Source organism: Mustela nigripes, chromosome 1, assembly GCF_022355385.1.
Source record: "Mustela nigripes isolate SB6536 chromosome 1, MUSNIG.SB6536, whole genome shotgun sequence".
NCBI lineage: Eukaryota > Metazoa > Chordata > Mammalia > Carnivora > Mustelidae > Mustela > Mustela nigripes.
In genome coordinates this window covers 78,067,365-78,083,530 of record NC_081557.1, presented here as the reverse complement: position 1 = coordinate 78,083,530, position 16,166 = coordinate 78,067,365, and the positions used below count along the sequence as shown (strand labels likewise).

At 37.8% G+C, this 16,166-nt stretch overlaps 1 protein-coding gene across 1 annotated transcript in view; it reads right to left on the bottom strand.

Moving 5' to 3' along the window:
* Positions 1-16,166, bottom strand: part of OPCML (opioid binding protein/cell adhesion molecule like) — a 517,997-nt gene that overhangs the window by 99,512 nt on the left and 402,319 nt on the right. Inside the window, exon 3 of the mRNA XM_059391926.1 lies at positions 6,640-6,765. Coding sequence (XP_059247909.1) covers positions 6,640-6,765 — 126 coding nt within the window. The remainder of the gene's footprint in view (positions 1-6,639; positions 6,766-16,166) is intronic.

Here is a 16,166-nt window from a genome sequence, read left to right as displayed (position 1 = left end):
TCAGGACAGCTAGGGTATTAAATGAATTAAAACAACCCCATTTAGCAGTCTAGGAGGTCAGATAGAGGAAGTGGCTTTCCAAAGTAACTGAGAATGTTAACTGCTTCGGTGAAACTTTATCTTAGGTCTGTAAGAATTTGAAGTGCATGTTCAGTCTAAGACAAAACCTCCAGCCATAGAGATTAACATCTACACATGAGTATAGACTAGGGCTGTTTTTATTCAGAATGTTAAGAACTTGGCAAATGCTTTCAAGATATACCTCTTGGGAATTTTTCACAAGAAAAGTAAGGGCTGTAAGGGTGCTAGGATTGCTCAGTTGGTTGGGTGTCTGTCTGCCTTCTGCTCAGGTCATGATCCCAGGGTCTTGGGATCAAGCTCCACATCGGGCTCCCTGCTAAGCTGGAGCCTGTTTTTCCCTCTCCTGCTCCTCCTGCTTGTGCTCTCTCTCTCTCTTTCCCTGTATCAAATAAATGAATAAAATATTGAAGAAAAAAGAAAAAAAAAAGAAAACTTAAGGGCCGTAGTAGAAACAGTCTTTAACATATTATGTGACCTCAACATCTAGCAAAGTGAATAGAAGATAGAAAAGTGCTGCCCAAAGAGGTCAGAACCATGGGAAGTGATATCACAAGTGTTAACTCTCTTAGCTTACATGCAATTCACTCACCTAGGAAACTCATAGATCTAAAACAAAAGCCAAACAGGGTTTTCCCCAGAACAACTATCCGGAGTGTCATTGATCACATTCATGAATGCTCACACCCTTTCCTCCGAGAAGGTTCTCTCCCACCACTACATTCATATTTGGGACTAACCAACGTGGTTTATAGATTCTTGCCCATGACAAATCAGAAGGAAATAATCAGAAGAAATGTGGCTGGCAAAAGGCTGGTATGCTCTCTTTAGGAAGAACTGACAACTAATAGTCATTTGGAGAGAAGGAAGGAAAAATCTCGGAACTATAAAAAACAGACACAAGAATTAAAAAAAAAAAAAAAAAATGTTGTGACCTTATTCCTGGCTATTCCAGCCTCCAAATGTTAAGATATAAACAATTGATATGCATGATGCTGATGTTACATTGTAAAGATGAGGCCAAATAGCATTCACTGTACTCAAGGAAACAGAGGAGAACATAATACATTTTTAAAATGTTTCCATTAAAAATGACTCAAGTCAATGATAAAGGAGTCAGCTTCGGTTACCTGGAAAATTCACTTCTGTGAAATAACTCATTCGCTTGCTCCCTGAGGTATTACTGTATATGAGTAGATTGTAGGAGCAACTCACTCACAGGTGAATAGATGTCATCTTAAAATCTCCATGGAGAGGAAACAGAAAAGAAGACTTTATTATTTTCCCCGAACATCTGGCCTTTCCAAATATGTCAATGGAAATGGGACTAGGTGTGTAACACATTCTAGTGGAGTACAAAGGCATTGTAAGAGGGAAAGACAACGCTCCTTAGAACACAACGGCCTGTACTGTCTCCTCCATCACACCCACCTGTGCAACTTTGGTTTAAGAGACGAAGAAACTTTGGTTTCACATTATTCAGGTGCAGCTTAGTTTCCACATTATTCACGGTTTTACATTCATGAGCCTTCCAATGATTGCTGGCCCAGCGCTCTTTCTCCTGTCCTTCAGGAGGGGAAAAGAATATCATCCTTGGAACCTACCTGCTTTGCAGTGTATTCCAAACACACTGGCCACTTGCCAATCCACAATGCCTGCCTGTTTTGGGACCTGCCCACTCTTTTGGAGGGAAAATTCTTTGAGGCAGCAGCCTGTGAATCCATCATTATTTTCATTCCTAAGCTGGAGGTCACTTGGTACAGATTTTTATGTTCCTGAAGGCTATTAAACAAGTTCTGTATTCTGTAGCAAATCCACATAAATATATGTTTTTTTAAAAACCCATTATCTGCTCCTGAAAATAAATTAAATATAACTTTTTATATCTGAAGCTAAATAAATACATGGAAAAATGCTCAGTGGTTTGCATGTCAATTGCAAAACCTCTGAATGTATGTTTACACAGCACTTTTCTTTGAGATGTTCGCAATGCTTAATAATCATGATCCTGTAACAATCTCAAGTTTTCCTTGGAGGTGAGGCAGATGTCCTCCCGGCAAACCTAGTTTCTGGGAATCCTAACACATCTGCCAACATGACCAAGGAAACTGGAATTCAAGAGATCTCCAGTTAGATATCCAAGACTGGAGAATGGAAATGTTGGGGAAACTTTGGATCCACATCTGGGATTTTGGTTATTTGTTTCAAAAATTTCACCTTACTTTCATAGGAAGGATTAGTTTTTGGTTCGTTTGTTTTCAAGTGAAAATGGGCATAGTTACTTTGAAGGGGTTCCTGATAAAGTGGCAATGATGAGAGTATTTGCACCATGGAAATTCGGCAAATGCCACCAGGGCTTGTCCGTCTTCCCAACCTCGGCCCCAATCAATTTTAAACATTTACCATTATACTAAGATCTAAAACCCTTATTTTTTCAACTATGTATCATTTCAGGTATAAATCATATTGAGCTGTTTTTTTTTCCTCTTCATTACATATATTTACTTTTTAAATTTCAGAGATTCTATATTGTTTCTGATTCACACAGGCTTGACATTATTTTTCTCTAGTGTGATAATAAATGTATTGGGTCATTAGCTTTTACCTTTTCCTGTAATTTCTAGGGATTGGCAGCATATGTTTGGCCCATCTTTTTAAACTATAAGCATTATCACTATTCTTAATCTTTAAGAATCTGCTCATTAAAATATTCTATTTCTAAATAAAGGTTTGTTTATTCACTTCTGTTATACAGATCCCTAAATTTAACCAAGAATTTTCAAATCTTGCGTTATTAGCATTTTAGGAACACGGTTGTCTAGTGAACTAAATTCTCCAATGTAATCCTGTTGGAATTTCAAAGGAAATGTCATTGCAACTTTTATTTCCTATTCTTGCATGCTAAATTAACCAGCAAATTGTTCTAAAAATGCTGTTTGATGTTTGAGTTTTATTGGCTGCTCTTCTAAACCTTTAAAACAACTTCCCAGAGTCTCCTCAACTCTAAGTGAGAAGGAATAGCCTTCTAAAAATAAATAATGGTAGTCATCTGCAGATGCACATTTTAAACTTGCAAACCCTCCAGGTTCCAAAGCTTTTCAAATTTGGAAAACAATGCTTTGAGTTTAAATGTTTAAATATCATGGAGAGAGGAGGAGAAAGACAATGGGGGAAAGAAAGACAGCAAGTGAAGGCCAAAGCTGTAAAAAAGCAAAAGGCAACTGAAAGTAGATCATAGCCTGAGAGATTTGAAGAGCAGAGGAATCATTTAAATGTAGGGTTTTCTGAGCTTTTTTGAGGCTGAATTGTAACTATTATGTTGTATAAAAGATTGAGAATATGGATGAATTTCCCCTATTTTGAGGGAAACCTTACCAGTGTACCATTAGAAGGTATTGCTTCAAAACACTTACACAAAGTCGAAATGCCTTTCAAAAGATTTTTAGGCTCAGAGAACTATGCATTTAGGATCAAATAAATGCATTTTCGGATTTCAAGCATTTATAAAAATCTCTGAATTTACCAAATACATAGAAATTGGCCTGATGTTTAGACATAGTTTTATATGAAATATAAATCCGAAATTGTCTCTCACTTCAAGCAAAATTCCCATGCGGCTTAGGTCTTTGGGAACATAAGCTATTGCTTCATTTTCACTAAAGTTGGGCTTTGTGATGTCCCTCATGTATAGTTTAATATTCTTATTAACATTACTTTATAATATAGACATTTTGTGTGTCTATATCTGAGGTCTGTATACAAAGAATGTTCAGAGGATTTATTAGTATTATCTTTCCCTACAACAAGGCTGGGGTTGACACATACATCTCTGTTCACATGGAGGACATGAGACCATTTAACTTTTCTCTTAAATGGTGCTCCTAGTAACAAATCCAGTCTCTCATCTAGGAAGTACTGTTTACATAAATTATGTTACAAATTAGGGGCAAATTTTCAGGTATTTCTTTATCTCTATGTGGGTATTTTTAAAGTTTCATTGAGATTTTAATTTGCTTACAATAAAATGTTCCCCTTTTTTTAAAAAATTTTATTTATTTATTTGACAGAGATCAAGATCACAAGTAGGCGGAGAGGCAGGCAGAGAGAGGAAGGGAAGCAGGGTCCCTGCTGAGCAGAAAGCCCGATGTGGGGCTCGATCCCAGGACCCTGAGATCATGACCTGAGCTGAAGGCAGAGGCTGTAACCCACTGAGCCACCCAGGCGCCCTAAAATGTTCCCCTTTTTCGTGTATCATTTGGCATTTTTGACTTATGTAAGGAGCAACATAAGCAGGACTGTATTGAAGATATAAACATTTCCATCAGCTGAAAAAATTCCCTTGTGCCCCTCTGTAATCACATCTCCCCAGATCCTTACTCCAGGTAACCAGTGACTTGATTTCAATCACTATGACTTAGTTTTGCCTATTAAGTCATGCAGTAGGTAATTTTGTGTCTCGCTGCTTTTGCTTGGCCTGTTTTTGAGAATCATCTATGTTGTTACATGCAGCAATGATTTGTTACTTTTACTTGCTGAGAAGTCATTTGTTGTTTAAATATGCACAATTTATCTATTTAATTGTTGAAGGTTCTTTCTAGTTTGAGGCTATTATAAATGAAGCTGCCATAATATTTATGTGCAATGTATATTTGTAGACAGACATTTTCATTGATCTTTGGTGAACACTCAGGAGCAGAATTGGGGGTCATATGTTAAGTGTATGTTTAACTCTGTAACAAAGTGCCAAACCGTTTTCTGTAGTGTTTATAGCATTTTATAGTCCCAGAGTTAATGTGTAAGAGTTTCAGTTTTTTCGCATCCTCCCCAACAGGTGATACTGTCAGGGTTTGCTGTTGTTGTTGTTGTTTTTAAATTGGACAGCCTAGTAGTTGTGAGTAGAACCTCATTATGATTGAATTTTCATTTCTATGGTAAATATATTTCACATATGTTCAGGTGCTTTTTATTCAGAGATCTTCTTATGTGAATTGTCTGTCAATTTTTTTGTTCACTTCAAGATGGATTTTTAGAATTATGTTGTAAGAATTCTTCATGTAACCCAGATGAAACTCAAACATAACCCAGACAAAATCCAAAATTCTTTGTTTCTCCCAGTCTATGGCTTGTCTATTCGTTTATACTTAAATGGTGTTTTTAATTTTGATGAAGCCATTATTAATTGAATTGCATTCCCCCACATTCCCCAAAAACGATACTCTGAAGTTCTAATTCTAGTGCTGCAGAACGTGACCCTATTTGGAAATAGGGTCTTTATAAGTTTATCAAAATCAGATGAGGTCATGAGACTGGGCCCTAATCTGATACGTTGGTGTCCCTATGTAAAAGGAAAATTGGATACCAAGAGAGGCACACCGGGAGAAGGTCATGTGATAATGAAGGCAGGAATCAGGGGGATACATCTACAAGCCAAGAAACATTAAAGCCTGCCAGCCAACCACGAGAAAGTAATGGATACGCATCGGGCAGGTTCTCCCTCACAACCCTGGAAAGGAACCAACCTTACCTCCCTTCAATCACGGACATATAGCTTCCAGAACAATAAGAAAATACATGTCTCTTGTTTAAGCCAAACCATTTGTAGCACTTTGTTACCGCAGCCATGAGAAAATGATACAAAGCCAAATTTATTCTTGTTTCCTTCTTTTGTGGTAAGATCCTTTGATGTCCTAGCAAAACATTCTCTATTTCAAAGTCATGAAGGTGTGTTCCTACGGTTTCCTCTAGATCTAGGTTATTTTTACATAACACACAGGCATACTCCACACCTTCTCCTGTTTCACTGAAGTTCATGCTATGCTTGGATTTTCTCATGCTTGAGGGAGCATTTGTTTCTTACATAATTTCTAGAATTAATCATAGTTTCTAGTAATGTATAAATACACGAGGTGACTCTGTACCCAACTCTTCAAGTTCAACTTAGAGTAAGTTTTCGTTCCAAAGAGATAAGGCCCACTGTTCTTTTGGTTCCCTTCCTACAGAGGTGGCGAAGATCATCACTGACATTGAACGCCAACCACTGCGTGCCCAGCACATGCATGCCGAGGGCACCGCACCATTTCCAACATCCTTCTTCCATCCGGGTGGGCTATTGATGTGTGGGTTAAATAGGTGTGGCTCTGGGGAAATGGTCTGAAAGTACTGAGTAAGGATGCCTAGTAATACCAACATTTACAAAGGGCATGGTAACCTTCTAGCACTCTTCTTAAAGAAAGGGCTAATGACCAACTGACCCATGCATCTCTACCTTAAGAAATTAGTATCTTTGTTTAAGGTGATGGCACCCCTGTTCTTCCTGCCTGGGTAAACAGAAGTTTTCTGTGGTCATAGAAAGGACTGAAAAAATAATTCAGTACATTCTCTCTTTATAAATCCTTTTTTTCTTCTTTTTTTGGAATGGAATACTCAATGACTGATGCATGTGGTCTATTTGCTTTGCATTACTATGCTTTTTGATTCCCAAAGTTTTGGTTTGCTTTAGAACAAATTCTTCAATAGAATAATAAAATAACTCTGAAAAATTCCCAGAGGTAAAGAACTTACCCTTGACTGACAGGTGTCTCCATGTCACAGTTGGCTCTGGTCTGCCAATAGCAAGACACAGCAAGGTCACACTGCTTCCCTCATTCACAGTGATGTCTGAGGAGATATTCATGATCTGGGGAGGAACTATAAAGAAACAAAGGAGAAACAAAATACATGAGGATGATTCTTTTTACTCAAAAGGAGGTGTAAGCCTATAAATATTTGCACAGCATGATTTTATGATCAGTATTAGTCTTAACAATAATGTTCAGATTGCTTGATTTGCCAACAAGGTGGCCATTAATACTGTACACTGCTAGGGCTCAAACCTGGCTCTCCCAAGAACATGGCAAAAACAAATACTTCCATTGCTTTGTTTTCCTCTTCTTTTCTTCATTTCCTACCTGGAAAGATAGGACTCATCCCTCAAGGGACTTCAAAGATCACCTCCCCTTTACAGTTTTCCCTCACTTTTCCACAAATCTGAGAAGAGAATCACCTCCCTTTCTCCCTGTGGTATGTGGTGTCACAGCTGATTTTTTTCATGCCTGTCTTTTTACCTAGAGTTAGTTCCTCAAGGATTAGGATGGAGTCCCATGCGTCTCTATTTCCTCATTGTCTAGCACAAGGCTGACAAAGGGTCCTGCTTAATTCCTTTTGGAAAGAAAGATTCAAAGAACAATGGAACAAATCCAAAAACTATGGGGTGGGGATTGGGGGGGGGTGGCCAGAGCTCGAAGCTTTTAATGGAGGATTTCAGATACCTAAACCTTTCTTCTCTGTTATGTTTCAGATTCTCCGAAGGATGGCAAGAGAGGAGGCTCAAATTCTACAACTATGTTGATTTATTCAAACTGCCATTTTAATTAAAAATTATTAATTACCAAACAGGTAGAGTACTGGTAGTTTCCAAACCACCCAGAGTCAGTGGCAAAGGAGAATTGTGGCTGATGCTTGATTTAGACAACTTTGCTGCCGGGAGTTTTATGCTGCTGAGACCTTAGAGTTAAGTCTTTTCAAGGAGAAGCCATAAGTAACATGTAGAACATTTGACTTCTTAAGGGAATCCACATTAGCAAATAAATAAAAAATTGCCTATCATATAAATCTGCCATATTTTGGATTATTTCTGCATTAGGATTTGGCCTGAAATTTCATTGCACATATTTTATCCAAATACACACTGGGAAAAAATAGTGTGCATTCTAACTACACTGCATTCTCTTGAGATAACTGTACTACCTGTTTTTCAGTATTTTCTAGCTTGTTAAAAAATAGTTCTGGGTAGAAATGTCAATACTTTTTTTCACTTTTATAAAGCAACAACTTCAGTGCACCTTCTGCAATATTCTCAGAATAATGTCTGCTTTAGCTGGATGTGTTGGGCCCTCTGAAGTTCTTTCTCTAGACCCGGGAGTCTCCCTGGTGCTGGTGTTAAGATAGACACAGCTCGGGGGAGGGGGTTGTATAGTCAGGTTCGTAGAGGATAATTTAGTACATGCGATGTCCAGGGCCACATCTTCCAACTCAAGCCCCAGTTCAGAATCACCAATTCTGTACATGCTATGTTTCATCTGATAGTTCAAGGGGTCCTGGCTTAATAGATATTTGTAAAATTCCGTGGATATTTAGCATGACTGCCTCATTCTCTAGGTACTCAGCCAGTGTCACCCATTAGGATGTTAGTTCCTGGGGTGCAGTTGCAAAACTGATCCACACTCCCACCAAGCCCCAGGCAGTGCTAACTGCAACCCCCACTCCACCCCGGCACTTCCAGAATGGCCCTGCCACTTTCTCAAAGGAAGAAAGATAAGTATAGCTTTAAGGGTGTGTACACCAAGAAGAAAGGAAGCACAAATAGTGAACTGGGATGAAAAAAAGTTTTTTTCTCAATTATGATACCCTTATTATTAATATATACAATGCAATAATGTATGTTAACATAAAATGCTCGTTTTCAAAAGTTGCACATATATTATTTTATGGCTACTTTACAAGTTATGAAATAAATATTCTCACAATTGAAAATGAAAACAAAATTGAAGCCAGGGGAGAGTTAAGTAAATTACTCAAAAGGACATGGCCAGTAAATGGCAGAATTCTTTCCATCAGATTAAGCGGCTTCTTTGTTTGTCGTATCGATACCCCAAACACAGTATTTATATTTGTCTATTTTGATTCCTCTGCTTTGAATGATCTCCCAGTGCATCTTCCCTCACAGCACTTAACCATAAAGAACAAAACCACCTCATGCCAGTTGCTTCCCCAACACATTGCATAGCATGAAGGGGAGGAGCCCATTTTAATCATCTTTGTTAATCCAAGGCCTGCTAAGAGCAAGCAGCACTTACCAAGAGCAGCTCTCAATGCTTCCAGTTTAAGTTTGAATCTGAATTGAATTTGACAATACTTTTAATGGCCCTCCCTTTGTTAGCATGACAAATTTTTTGAAGAAAGGAGTACTTGAAAATGAATAAATACTTTTACCTATTGGAACAAAGGAGATCTTTGTTCCATTTGCAGACACTTATTTATGGCAAATTGATCTGTTTCTAAGTATCTATAAATCTAGTGTCAATGTATGTATCTATGTATCTATCTATCCATTTATCTATCTATATAACTAGTGTTTATGGTTATACAGGTAAACACAAAAATGTACAAGTCTTAACCAAAATATTAAAATCACTCACAAAAAATAGTAGGACTCACACAAGTCTAATTAAAAGATGACAAATAGGGGTGCCTGGGTGTCTCAGTGGGCTAAAGCCTCTGCCTTCGGTTCAGGTCATGATCCCGGGGTCCTGGGATCGAGCCCCACATCGGGCTCTCTGCTCAGCAGGGACCCTGCTTCCCTTCCTCTCTCTGCCTGCCTCTCTGCCTACTTGTGATCTCTGTCTGTCAAATAAATAAATAAAATCTAAAAAAAAAAAAAAAGATGACAAATAGCACAGTGTGTTTTAGTCATAGCTGCAGACACGAGGGGCCCCCAGATCTGCCAAGAGTGCACGCATCGTTGATGGTGGTGGGCTACAACCCCTCATATGGTTGTGCAGATTGTTCAGTGCACAAATTGTGGTCCTTTATGATAAGTAAATTAAAAAATAGTTCAATAGATATAGACACATAAACATATATATATATATATATACACACACACACACACACACACAAATAAAATACTGCCTGACACTCTATATATCTGTATACATACACAACACACACATATGTGTGTATATATTATATATATATATACACATATATATGAGAGATAATATTTTATCAGATAACAATCAGAGGAAGAAGCAGATTTCCAAAGTATCTTAGGGTTCTGGGTTATCATGAGGTATTTATACATTCTTTCTTTAGCCTTAGCATGGCCAGCTGCTCTTAAACACAAAATACATCTCGAACCTGCCCCATCCACTCCACTCATACTGCCATTGGATTAGTTGAGAAGCTTATTGTCTCTAGCTTTGGATATTACAAAAGTCTCTTCATTTCTCAACCTGCCACCATTTTATAATTCAAACCCTATAAACCTACCACAATCACCTCTTAAATATTTTTTCTTCTGCCTAACACCCCAAATATCTGCCCCTATCTAAGACTGGAAAATCTAAATTTCTTAACAGGATTTACAAAACCATTCATAGTCTGGCCATAGCTTAACTACTGGCCCCTTCTCTAATATGTAGTCCTCTGCCCCCCAACTTCTCTCTTCTTTGTGCCTTTACACATATTATCCCTTCTGCTGGGTAAGTACCTTCCCACTTCTCTGCCACATGAAATCCTCATCCATCCCTCAATTCAACTCAAACATGAGCTCCTTTATGATGTCTTAGCTGCTCTCTCTTCTGCTCCCACGGCATTCTTGTTTATGTCTTTATCATACAATTTATCTTTGCAACTGAGCTATTCCATGGGATCTGCTATATTTATCCTCCTATTCTTATTATAAAAAACCAAAACCTGACGTGTAGTAGCATCCTTTTCCCACTTAATATAATATATGAAAGCATAGGTTTTTAAATTGGATATCTTATAATCTGTCAAGTGTTTTCCATCTTAGAGATCTGACATTTGCCCTTTTTTCTTCCTGAAATACCCACCCACTTTCATCATTTTTTTTTTTTTTCTTTTCCAATCAGGGCTCAGTTTTTATGTTAGCTCCTCAGAGAAGTCTTTGTTAGGACCCTAGACCTCCCCCCAACCCATCTAATTCAAATCTTTCTGTTACAATCTCTTCTCAACTCTAAATTTTCTTGATGATTTTTATATAGCTTTGTGCTTTCATATACATTAGTATGATTATTTGTTTAAAGTCTTTCTGGTCCTAAGCTATAAGCTTTATAAACCACTGTATCCCCACTACTTAGAATTATGCTTAACACATGGGTGCTTAAAAAAATTTTGTGGAATAAATAAATGGTTATTATATGTACAATTGAGCCATGAACAACATAGCTTTGAACTAAATGGGTATATTAATATGCATTTTTTATAGTAAAGTATTATACATGTATTTTCTCTCTCTTTTGATTCTCTTAGTAACATTTTTTCTCTAGTTTATTATAACAATACAGGATAAAGTACATATAAAATATGTGTTACCAATTGTTATGTTATTAGCAAGATTTTTGGTCAACCATAAACTCTTAGTAGTTAAGGTTTTGGAGAGTCGAAAGTTATACAGGGATTTCGACTGTATGGGAGGTTGACACATCTATCCCCTATGTTCAAAGGTCAATTATAGTTTCTTATACATGTTATGCATTTGTGAGGAAGAAATCCTGAGTAAATTAGGGATTGAAACGTGTGATTCTGGACATATTAACACCATCCTCCATAAAGTTGACAATGATATAATTGAAATAGCATATGAGAAAGCCATGTAACAGAACCTAAATTCTAGTGTCCAAGATACCTGTGTAACCCTGGGCAATCTTAGCTTAACTCTTCTGAGCCTCTAGTTCTTCCTCTGTAACATGAAGACAACAATTCTCTTTCTAGTTACTTATTAGAATTAACTTTAAATGTGTATAGCACATTAGCACAGTACCTGGAAATAAGTGCTTAATAAATGTTAGTTGCTATTATTCGTGTTTATATATTCATTTATATTATTCATGCTATTTAGAATCAGATAGCTTAGTCTGTGACTAATTCTTCATTTTCTGAATTTCAGTTCTTTCAGAGTTAAGTCAGAACTTATATATAGGTGATGCTCCCCTTGGATAACTGGGAAGACTGCATTATATATGCTTCCAGGATAAAAGGTAAATATTCAATAAATATGATTTTCTTCTTCTTCCTTAGCTGAATAATGGAGCTTAAGCAAATGCACAGGGCAAATCACACAGGTTTGTTTAAAGAAATTGCCTGGCTCCTCCTTATCTCTTTTATTTTAGGGAGTGTCTGTTTCTGTTTGTAGAAGACAAGGTACAGGCTTGAGTGCCATGCTGCATTATTTCAAGGACGATAATTTCACGCATTTCAAACCTGCCCTACCTCTGTCCCACCACAGTCTTTGCTAATTAGGCTTTAAGTGTTTTGTTTAAAACTAGATGACACCATTTAAAAAAAAATCTTGTAATTTATAATCATAAAGGCTGAAGTTTAAATACCATTTTTCTTCCAACTACTTTCTGTGTGATTGAAAAAAAAAAAACAAAACTGAAAGCCATTAAGCTTCAGCTTCCTCCACCATATACCTAAAATGGGCATAAAGATACATGCCACATAGGAATGTGGAGATTAGATTAGAGACAATTTTTTAAGATTTTATTTATTTGAGATGGGGGGAGGGGCAGAGGGAGAGAGAGAAAGAGAATCTCAAGCAGATTCCACGTCCAGTGAAGCCTTGCATGAGGCTCAATTCTACGACCCTGAAATCATGAGGTGAGCTGAGATCAAGAGGCAGATACTTAACCAATTGAGCCACCCAGGCAACCCAGAAAGAATGTTTTAAAAGGACTTAAATAGCTATTACTGTTTTATCTTTCCCCTGCCCCATTCTTGTTATCCTCAGAGAATAAGAAAATATTAAGAGACCACGAGAAAGCTAACATAAAGGGGAAATGCTTTCCATTATACTCAAAGCTAATTTATAAAAATAATACAGTAAAGACTTTTAAAGAATTTCTTTTATTCTTGTAGGGTTAACATTTTTTTTTTTTTTAACAAGGGAGCTTATTTCATAAACTAAAGGTGAAACTAATTTGGGAATTATAGCATACATGCTAGGCTAGGTCATGCCATATTTTGTATATGAAAATAGTAATGACATTGTGCCAGAAGCAAGATATGAAGTGTGGGATAAGTGGATTCTGATCTTGGTTCCTCCACAGCTGTACAATCTTTTGTAAATCACTTAACCCTTCTGATTTAGGGGTGTGTGTGTGTGTGTGTGTGTGTGTGTGTGTGGTGGTGGTGTTCATTTGTTTCTTTTGGCTGATTTTATTTGAAGAAATTAGATTGGGATTTATCAGATCTTTTCCAGTTTAAATTCTGTGAATTGGTGATCTTCTAGCAATATTAACTGTCCAGTGCGGCTTCTACAGAGAACAAAGTGGTAATAGCACCAGCAGCAGTAACAAAATCACTAGTATTTAGTTCTTTGAGCCTGGTACTAATTGCTCTGTATACATTATTTGTTTTAATCCTGAACATATTTCTAGGAAACATTATCTATTAAAAATCAGCATTAAGGGTAGACATATATATCAATGGAATAGAATTGAGAGTCCCAGAAATATATCCATACTTTTATGGTCAATTCATTTTCAACAAGGTGCCAAGATAATTCAATGAGGAGAGAATAGTCTTTTCAACAAATGGTGCTGGGACAACTGGATATCCACAGGCAAAAGAATGAAGTCGGACTCCTACTTCACTTTATACACAAAAAATTAACTCAAAATGGATCAAATACCTCAAAGTCAGATCTAAAAGAAGAAAACACAGGTGTGAATCTTTGTTACCTTGGATCAGACAGTGATTTCTTAGATATGACAGCAAAAGTGCAAGCAGCAAAAGAAAAAAATAGATAAATTGGACATCATCAAAATAGAAAAAAAAAAAGGCTTTTAATTTTGTGCTTCAAAGAATGCCATAGAAAAAGTGAAAGAGATAGCTCACAGGAGATAAAATTTTTGCAAATAATACAGCTGATAAAGGACTAGCATACAAGCTATGTAAAAACTTTCACAATTGACAATAAAAAGATATAACCTAATTAAAAAATAGACAAAAGATTTGAATAGACATTTCTCCAAAGGAGATATACAAATGGCCAGTAGGTACTTGAAAAGGTGTTTAGTACCATAGCTCATTACAGAAATGCAAATCAGAACCTCAATAAGACCCTACTTTGCTTCCACTAGGACAGTTGTAGTAAAGAAAAAAAAGATACTAATGAACGTTGGTAAGGACATGGAAAAATTGGAACCCTCATACACTGCTGTGGGAATTGTAAAGCAGTGAAGTTGTCTTCAAAACAATCATGCAGCTCTTCATGGCTGAAGGATGGAGTTACCATGTCTTCCACCCCTAGGTATGTACCCAAGAGGAATGAAAACACTTGCCCACACAGCAACTTGTGAACAAATGTACATAACAGCATTATTCATAACAGATTTAAAAAAAGGGAAAAATGCAAATGTTCACCAATAACTGAAAGGATAAACAAAATAAAATATATCCAAACAAGGGAATATTATTCATCTATCAAAAGGAATGAAATAAGGATGCATGCTACAACATGGTTGACATTGAAAACATTATGTTACGTGGAAGATGCCAGACACAAAAGACCACTTATTGTATGATTTCCATCTAAATGAAAAGTCCAGGGGCGCCTGGGTGGCTCAGTGGTTTAAGCCTCTGCCTTCGGCTCAGGTCATGATCTCAGGGTCCTGGGATCGAGCCCCACATCGGGCTCTCTGCTCAGCGGGGAGCCTGCTTCCCCCTCTCTCTCTGCCTGCCTCTCTGCCTACTTGTGATCTCTCTCTGTCTATCAAATAAATAAATAAAAATCTTAAAAAAATAAAAAATAAATGAAAAGTCCAGACAGAGAAGGTACCTGCGAAAGTTGCCAGAGGCTGGGGAGGGGGCAGAAAGGGAGTGATTGCTAATGGGCACAGAGTGTCTTTTTGGAGTGATGAAGATGTTCTAGAACAGGTGAGTGGTGATTGTTGCGCAACCCTGTGCATTTACCGAAGATCATCCTGGTAAATGAATTATAATGCCATGCAGATGTTACGAAAAACAAAGCACAGCCTATCGTGCTCCTTCTTCAGAAGGAGAACCAGAGCTGTGCAATGAGGAGAGAAGCCAACTTCCTATGTGCGGGTTCTCAGAAAATATCTTTTTCATTTATTGATAGCTCAGTGCAGGATGCTCAACCTGCCTCCACTAATCTCTCTGTCTCTCATTACCTGCCCACTGTTTCCCCTTTCCTTTCTTTTCAAAACAATGAATGCTACCCTACCCATGTCCATGTGATTGGCGATGCTTCCACGTTTGTGCATATGCTGTACTCTCTGTTCTTGTGCCTCTTCCCCACTCATCTATCTGCATAAGCCCTACTCATAACTGAAATTTGATACTGAGATATAAACCCCCCCTCCTCCATCAGTTCTCCCCATTCCAAAGACAAATGTAAGCATGTGCCTCCCAGGTCTACCTATGCATAATGATGTAATACATTCATCCAAAAGCATTTATTTAGTGCCTACTGTATCTTGGGCATTATCTTCAGGGAGAAGAGTAGATAGAAAGGTCTTTCTCGCATGTGAATTATGAAGGTTACTGTCTAGAGGAGAAAACTGACACTGATAAATGATCATAGGAATCAGTGTGTGAGTGTGTTATGACATGGTGGTATAAGGTGCTGGGACAGCCCATTATAGGGGGCCTGTCCTGGTCAGTGGGTTTGTGTGAAGTGTTTGTTCTGGGCAGAGCTGGGCAGGCGTACCAACATATTTACAGGCTCTGCAGAGACAGAGAATATGGTTCACTTGGGTACCTGTGGCTGAAGTAAAAAACCGTAAAATCACACAAATGGAGAGTGGATGGGCAGGGTCAGACCCTACAGGCTATAGGAAGAAATGCTAAGGTTTGGGCCCTTTTTATAAAAGAAATGACAGAAAGTATTAAACTCTCTAAAGATGATGATGATGATGATGATGATGGTGATGATGTGTTGGAGACTGGACAGATTTGCATTGCAAATACATTCCTGCTGGCTGCAGTGTGGAGAACAGAAAGAGCAAAGCCAAGGAGGGATAGAACTAGCTAGGATGCTATCCAGTAGTGAGGTGGTGGCAGCTTGGACAAGCATGCCAGCAGGAGCGAGGGGCCGAGAGGGACAAATGAGAGCAGAGAGGGACAAATGGGAGAGGCACTTAAGAGGTAAGATGAACAAAGTTCAGGATTGACAGCCTATATGTCCAGTTCAAAGCACTTCTCATAGTGTTCTATTGTTTGCTATGTCTCTCTTGCCCATTGGGATGGGGGATCTGTGTGATCCAGGACCACTATTT